The 8,611-nt window shown below is 40.6% G+C and overlaps 1 protein-coding gene across 1 annotated transcript in view; it reads left to right on the forward strand.

Moving 5' to 3' along the window:
- The window catches only part of DOCK4 (dedicator of cytokinesis 4), a 429,867-nt gene extending 424,333 nt beyond the window's left edge, over positions 1-5,534 (forward strand). The window contains 2 exon segments of the mRNA XM_077775067.1: positions 3,001-3,277; positions 3,280-5,534. Of these exon segments, the coding sequence (XP_077631193.1) occupies positions 3,001-3,277; positions 3,280-3,371 (369 nt within the window). The 3' untranslated portion in view covers positions 3,372-5,534.
- Positions 5,535-8,611: the final 3,077 nt, after the last annotated feature.

Raw genomic sequence — 8,611 nt, forward strand, 5'->3', positions numbered from 1 at the left:
TTGGAAAGCTTTAAAGGTGAGACATTTAAATTGATATGTAAACGTAGGCTATTTAACATCTCTAAACATACAAAATCCCTCATGAAGGTAAAGAATAATATTTAGTCTCTATCCAAATTGAATCAGACTGGCTGCAAGGATTGTCAATACCTGTAGACATTGTTCAGAGCTGCTGCACCAGAAGCAAATACAAGGTTGAAATGAATGTGAAAAGAATGATTTTTGTACCTGACTGAGGATTTACATGTTCCATGTCCTTTCTGTCGAGGTATTTCTAAATAATGTGAAAGAAAAGGACAAACTGGCTTTTAAAAACACATAAGGGCAGGTTGTGATCCACTGCATCTGGGCGCTGAGGATATTGCAGATAGAAACTGAGAATCTGGAAAACAAAAGCCCCAAAATGGAGAAAATTGCAAAGAAGTGTGATTTCATTTGCATTGCCAACATTTCTGATGTAGAAATTTGCTGGAGAGTGCAGATTATTTGCTAGTTTTCTTGTCATTCTGCAATGCAGCTGTTAATCATAAAGCACACGTGACTGCATTGGCTCTGGAAGCCGTGGACGGCCACATTGACTTTGAGGGAAAGAAAGCAACCTGATGTTTCCACATCTTACATTTACCCTTCCTCGCAAGGAGCTCCCACATTTTGCTAATGCAGTTAACATCTGCATTTTCCAACTTGCTTTTGCAGAGTAGTAATAGCACAGTAAGTCACTGAGGTTGATTCTGTAAAAAGAACTGAAGGGATAAGAATATTCAGGTAGCTACGAAACAATCCTATTTAACAAGGTGGTATATGCTTTCTCTCTCTCTCTCTCTGCCGAGCTGTTGATGTTCTTACTGGCCAGGTGTAGATTTCTAGCTGAGTCTTTACAAAAGGAGTTTGAAAAGAAAATGGAACATTTGTGTTGTAACTCATGCTTTACGTTAGAGGGCACACTGCTACCAAGTTACAAGCTTTGCTATGCTTAGAATGTAGTTTTCTGCCTTAACTTAGGTTTTTTTTTCCCCAGCAATTAAGTGATGGACTTACTCCTCTGGAGAAGGCTGAGCCTACCTGCCTTATTTTGAACTTGTCTAATTTTTGATAAACACAAGCAGTGAATTTGGATCTCTTAATTGGAGATGCTTAATTTTAGCCTCCTGCTAATGAACGTATTTGTGTCCACCAGCATTAGTTGAGAGACCAAGGTAAAGTTAGTCTAGGATAACATTTCTCAAAAATGTGTCCCGTACATTAGTTTTGTGGTCTATTATGTGATAAGCAGGAAAAAATGGTCTATGGTCAGATAAGTTTAGAAAAAACTAGATAGCAAAGTCCTTTCATTTTCTTTACTATAAAACTTTAACATGCTACTATGCTTTAAATGTACTCAAGGAGTACATAGTATGTGATATTTCCCAGAAGATATTTCTCCTTTCACAGAGCATCACTTAGGACTCATCTTCCATAGGACACGTGACAGGGAAGTAGCAAATTCAGATGCCAACAGGGTAGAGCGCTGACATCCATGAGCAGAGGAGGCCGGTAGAACAGTGTGGTGAAGACTACGGTAAATTGAAGAGTTCGTGCCTCATCTCAAGGGGAAAGCCCCTGCTCCAATGATCTCCATTAAGAGAAAGCAGGCCATTGTTGCTAGAACTTCCAAGGTTTTTTTTTTAAATCAAATGCCAAAAAGGTGGAGGGGGAAGGACTATGAGAAATCTTCCTATTTAAAAAAAATTAGCAACCAAGTCAGGTTTTTAGAAAACACTCGGGATGAGGGGCGCCTGGGTGGCTTAGTCGGTTGAGCGTCCAACTTTCACTTAGGTCATGATCTTGCGGTTCGTGGGTTCGAGCCCCGCGTCAGGCTCTGTGCTGACTGCCAGCTCAGAGCCTGGAGCCTGTTTCTGAGTCTGTGTCTCCCTCTCTCTCTGACCCTCCCCTGCTCACGCTCTCTCTCTCTCTCCTAGAAATAAATAAATAAAAATATTTTTTAAAAAATGTAAAAAAAAAAAGAAAACACTCGGGATGAAACAAGTCCTGTTTCCGGCTCTGGACCCTGAGAGCTACGCACGTGCAGCTTCGGTTCAGGGGTCTGGGATGGGAGCAAAAACTCAAACGTGAGCCCACGGCACCTCACTCCTCCTCTGGAGGCCGGTGCTGGGCGGCCCGTCCCCACTCACACTGCCGGGGCTGCTGTCTTCCAGGTCGGAGCCCGTCCCTGCAGGGAGAGGGAAGCCAGCACTGCCACAGCCTTCGGCTGCTGGTGTTGCTGGTTCCCTGTCTTCCAAATCATGGGACTAACTATGTGCCTCTGCGTTTTCTTCCTGGTTACATTTATCCTCTTTCTATCCTGAAAATAAGTAAACTGGGCAGTGAGCTAAGCTTGAATGAAGGTGTTCGGTGCTGAGAACACACCACCACCTCAAATCTGAGTCAGGGGTGTGCCGTAGCCCAGAAGGGCTGCCACCACCAGCCACCACAGGTTGAGAGGCTTAAACAAGAGAAATTTATTTACTCACGGTTTCTGGAGGCCACAGGATCCCCAAACAGGTGTCACCAGGCTTAGGTTCCTCCTGAGGCCTCTGTCCTTGGCTGGCACATGGCTCCCTTCTCCCCTTACCTTAACGTGATCTTTTCCCTGTGTGTCCAAATGTCCCCTTCTTATAAGGACACCAGTCCGGCCTACCCCGAAGCCCTCGTTTTAAGGTACCACCTCTTTAAAGACTCTGACCCCAAATGCGGTGACATTCTGAGTACTGGGAATTAGTGCTTGAATATTAATATGTTGCACAGTATCACAAGCTACTGATCTGAAACTCCAGATGTGATGGGTGTGGGGGTTCAAATGGGAATTAGGGCTTGAATATTAATATGCTGCACAGTATCACAAGCTACTGATCTGAAACTCCAGATGTGATGGGTGTGGGGGTTCAAAGTGCACCGCAGCACAGGGTGTGTGACTGCCCGGTGACCCTTCTCTCCTCTGCCTTTCCCCTTGCATTTGGGCAGGGCTCGGTGCAGTCCTTCACCCCCTCTCCGGTGGAGTACCACTCCCCAGGACTGATCTCCAACTCCCCGGTCCTGTCGGGCAGCTACAGCAGTGGGATCTCTTCTCTCAGCCGGTGTAGCACCTCGGAAACCTCAGGCTTCGAAAATCAGGTGAACGAACAGTCGGCCCCGGCGGCCGGGCCGGGGCCGGGCTACAGCGGGCCGGAGGAGCCGGTGCGCAAGGAGAGCAAAACGCCGCCGCCCTACAGCGTGTACGAGCGGACTCTGCGGCGGCCCGTCCNGCGCGGCCCGGCCCCCTGGAGAACGGCCCCCGGAGGACTGAGCCCGGCCCGCGGCCCCGGCCCCTGCCTCGCAAGGTCTCGCAGTTATGAAGGTTCCCAGTCCCCTGCCCCGAGGCCCGGCCGTTTACAAGAGAATAGTAAGACCAGGAGACATTTAGTGTAGGCACTTTAATAACTTACCCAGATCCGTCTTTCAGTGAATGGAATTAAAACTTGCTTATTAATATGTTGCACAATATTACAAGTTACTGATCTAAAACGCCAGATGTTACATGAAGTGTGGCTGACTTTACTTAAAACGTTTCACGTTCGGAAGTGGTAGTGTTAAAGACTTCCTTTGTACCTTTTTATGTTCGCTTTTTTTTAAAATCTAGTTTAATCCTAAAACCAAGAGGAGACTGTCCAACGATACGGCGCGTGATGTTGTTGTATCCTTTTTACTGAATACTTGATACTCCGAGAAAGCTTATTAAGTCCATGCACATCCTAACAACGGTCCTTACTTTAGAAGGCTTCTGTAAATAAGGGGAGGTTTCTCGCTCTTTCCATGAGAAGACTGATCCATGCACATCAACAGAATTACAAGTTAAAGCAGGCTCGTTAGCACATTTATGGAGTTGCAAGGAATAGGGCTGCAAGTTGTTCTGTTCTTGAAATAATTCTTTAAGGTTGCTTTTGACATTGACCACTGTCTACTTTCTTAAAACTCTACTTTGTGAATTGGTTGGTAAATCCTTTCGTACCCTGACATCATGATATCTACTGTATTTCTTTCCAAGGTGCAGTTTACTTTGAGAGTTCCAATCGGCTAGATTAAGCAAAAGACCCCAGGAGAAATGTTTACTTGAATCTTGTACAAGCTTCCTCACTTGATCGTTTCCTCTGCAGTGCATTTGTCACTGAAGAAGAGTAGATGTTCACGTGTTAAATAGGCACAAATTAATGTGTCCCATTAACAAGAATTCAGGAATCAATACAGGACAGTATTAAATCAATAGTGTAAATGAAAAAAACCTTAGAGAAAATATATTAGCATGATTAAATGGCAAAAGGACTTTCAAAAGGCAAGGGCATTAACTTTTAATTCTGCACCAAATAGAAAATTCTTCACAACTCTCCAGGCTCCTGCCGGAGCTTGTCTTCTTAGCTTGATCCTGTTTTTGTTGAAGGGTGAGATGGCTGTAGTCTCTGCAGGCTTAAGGATGGACACACAGCGTCTCAGATCTAGACGGTGATGCTGATGCCCAGTTGCAGGCGTGTGGAAAAAGCACCTTGTATTTAGTAATGTATTTTGTATCTTTGTTTTTTTTCTTTTACTGACTGTTTATAACACTCAACTGACAATAAATATGAACTGTATTTTAAATCACACTGTTAAATATTTTCCCTCTTTTGTTGGGAAGCTCATTTTAATTTAACCCTTGTTTGTTTTTGTTGATAGCTTACCTGGAAGGCAGTGACCACTTTTTTATATTCTCTTAATGAAACCATTCAGCAGGTATACGCTGTTGAGGCTGGTTATAGAGGTTTTCTATAATAAATGTTCAAGTATTTTTGTACATAACTGGTTAATTTTAATAAGAGATACCATTACGTGTAAAAAAAAAAAGTAAAAATAAAAGCAAACAGTTGTGGATGCAGTATGATTGTTATAATTATGCCAAATACTTTATGTATGGAAAAAGAATATTTGTACATATGTGCTTTTAACAATAATTCTGCCATATTGACTTTACAATTTTGAATGTCAGAAAAATTAATATATGTTAAAATATTTATGTTTAGTGAAAGTATTCATAATTGAGAAAAGGAACATATGAATTTTAGCTTTGTATCTTGCAAGTTTTGCAGTTGGAAATTTCTGGAACTAGCTTTTGCTTTGATGATAACACTTTGTAATCACACACACGCAAACACACATAGGAAGCTTCATATTCCTGTTGCTTTAAAAGAAGTAATGCCTTCCATTTAAATAAGTTGACATGCATATAAGATAACAAAGCTTCTTTGATTTCCTTTTCCTTTGTAATTTAATAGATTGTTGACTCGTGCTTGGGCACAGTATAAATCAGTGTTATTTGCTCTTGAAGCCTTTTTTAAAAAGTTTTTTTTGGCAATGAACAGTTCAATTTATCATGTGCGTGTATTTCTGAAGCAGCTATATAGCAGAACATGTCAAAAGATTCTGTTAGCTCAGATGTTCATGTTGGTTGCTGCTGAATGGTAAATATTTAATAAAATTACCTGATTAATCTTAATAGAACTGTCTTTATTACTGTGATCAGTGTATCTACCTGAAACAGAAGCTTTGTAAATTTCTTGGTCCCATCACAGTGAAATTTTTGGACTTTGTGGATAGATTGTATTTTGTTGTGCCTTGGTCGATGAACTTCTTCTCCTTACAAAGCATATTTATGCATTAGAGAAAACAAGTTGAAAAGGTAATGGTATTGGTTACTACCAGTAAAGAATTAAGATTTACTCGGGTGATAGACTGTTAATTGACTTAACCAGAGCCATTTTTAAAAGTCAAACCAGGGGTGCCTTGGTGGCTCAGTTGGTTGAATGACCGCCCGACTCCTGGATTTCGAATCAGGTCATGATCCCAGGGTCATGGGATCGAGCCCCACATCAGGCTTTGCACTGAGTGTGGAGCCTGCTTAAGATTCTCTCTCTCTCTCTCTCTCTCTCTCTCTCTCTCTCTCTTCCCCCACCCCAACCTGTGCATGCTTGCACCCTTACTTTGTCGCTAAAAAAAAAAAGTCCAAGTTTGTCTGCATGGGAAAACTTGACACAAGACAGGTAACTGCAAGGTAGAGCCTTGCCAGCTGTGACAAACTCCATCCACAGGCCACAGCTTTTCTCCCTGATTTTCATAAAAAGATGGGAAACATTTAACAAACACCACAAAAACCATCAGCTACAAGATTTCTGTTAATAAAAGCCATCCTTAATTTTGTGAAATCTGTCTATGCTGTGTTAGGGTTACATTTCTGTAGCTCAGTGCTAAGCAAGCTGTTGTCTAAAGCCTTTTCCCATTAAATACCAAAGCCCATTTAAAGGCCATAGTCAATGTCCTCCTGATTGTTTCTCAACATTAACTAAGTGATTTTAGAGCATTTTGGATCATTTTCATTACAACAGACCCCATAAGTATTTCGATTCTACAAGCATAATTACAATATGAATAGCTCTGCTTCCTACCTAAGTAGTCTTCTCTCTGGATTGTTATTGATTGTTCTGCAAAACACAAGGAGAATAACAAGTTGCACAGCTTTGCCTTTATTTGATCTTTACATATTAAAATGTGGCTGCACCAAAATGAATTCCTATTGATTGAACTAAGCTTTGCCCTCATTACATAAGAATAACATCAAAAAGCCTTGAAACTCGGCTAAATTCCAATCCCTAACATAACTATTGTTATTTTTACACCTTCCTTTCATTTTTTTTCTACATGTGTTAATTGCATAGTTTTTCTACACTGTAGAATGTAGTTTCCCAAGTATCATCAACATAATATGTTGCTAATACAGGACGGACTCAATGTTGCTAGGAAGAGCACCGCCTCATTAGAGTTTTAGTTCTGTCTCAGGGAGGGAAGGGCAGGATCGGGTTTTACTAAAATTTTGGAGTTTGGTTAAGATGGGACTTTGAATGAGTAGGCATTGTTTAAGATTGGGTAAATATGATGATATAATTGCTCAGGGTGATTGTTTTTGTTTTTGTTTTATTTTTTAATATTAGAGAGGGAGGGAGAGAAAGAATCCCAAGCAGTCTCTACACTGTCAGCACAGAGCCAGACTTGGGGCTTAATCCCACGAACTATGAGATCATGACCTGGGCTGAAATCAAGCGTCAGACGCTTAACCAACTGATCCACCCAGGCCCCCGTGTTCAGGTTTGAAGAATATAACAAGGCAAGAATGTGGGGTTGAGGGGTTCAAAAAGTCTTAGGATATGAACTATCAGTTGATGATTTCTATTGATGAATTGATAGGCTCTGTTGAAAAGTTCCTGTTTGGAACAATAAATTTATGTACCTCAACAAGAGGTTCTTGGTAAACTTATGCTAATGAACATTGGAATACGGAGTCATATTCGTGTAGACAAAAGCTGTATGAGGTAGATAGTTTCACTTCTCAACATCAGTGTTTCACACCGTTATAATCACAATATACCTGGATAAATTATCTTTATTTGTAGTATTTATTTGCATAAATACTACATGCATGTAAAAGCAAAATATATATTCCATAATTTAGCCCTTCTGCTAATTGACATGCTATTGTTTCCAACCTGTTGCTCCTACAAATAACACCACGTGACTACTCTTGCATACAGCTTTTTCCATGTTTTGGATTATTTCCTTACCATGTTTTCCTACACTGAAATCGCAAAGGCAGAGGAATGATGATTTCTTTAGTTCCTTTGCATATTGGCAAATGTATTCCCAAAAGCGTTGTACCAATTTTAATGCCACCAGCAATATCTTTCTGAGATTGGATATTGATGCAGTGTTTTGTGCTGTGTGGGAAGAAAATTTTGCTGCCTTACCCAAAGTTTGAAAAAATGTTAGTCTTTTACAGCATCTTTTGCTAAGGAAATTGATATCCTTACAAAGGAAATGAAAAGGAGAGAGGAGAAAACAGGAAAGTAACAAGCTAATGATAATTCTTATATAGCACTTACTGAAATGCTTCATCCTACAGAAGAGATTGTTAGGAAGATCATCTGTATGGAATACTAGAAAATCCCTAGCATTCTGAACACAAGTATAACCTCACTTACCACAGTTTACCCCTGTCATTCACAATCAGTGAAGGAATCAAAAACCTAGAAGTAAGGACAGTGACCTGAACAGCCATAATAAATGCCACAGTCTGCTGAGTGAACTGTCCTATCCCCAAGAAGATGAAGCTGATAAAGTCTGGGGTATTTGAACTTATTGAAGAACAAGTTCTTACCTGTAAGAGTATTGAGGGATGGAGGAGATGAATTTCTAGAAAGCTATGCAAGTGACAAAAATGAAGTTAACTCCAGGGAAAACAAATTTTATAAAAGCAAATGTAATTATAACACACTATGTGAGTCAGCTGCATATAATATTTATATAAACATGGAGAAGTAAAACTCATGTATTGATCTCATCCCAAATTATAATTTAATTAGACTGGAAGGATAAGGGTAAGCCGTTGTATGTGTGGAGAATAAAATAAATTCTCATTGTCTATAAAGGGATGTCACTCATGAAGGGGAGGAAGAAATTTCCTTAGTCCAAAGTTCTACTAGCTGAGCTAAGATTTAAAGCTATGTGAGACATTAACAGG

This window comes from Crocuta crocuta, unplaced genomic scaffold (genome assembly GCF_008692635.1).
Source record: "Crocuta crocuta isolate KB4526 unplaced genomic scaffold, BGI_CrCroc_1.0 scaffold47, whole genome shotgun sequence".
Taxonomy (NCBI): Eukaryota; Metazoa; Chordata; class Mammalia; order Carnivora; family Hyaenidae; genus Crocuta; species Crocuta crocuta.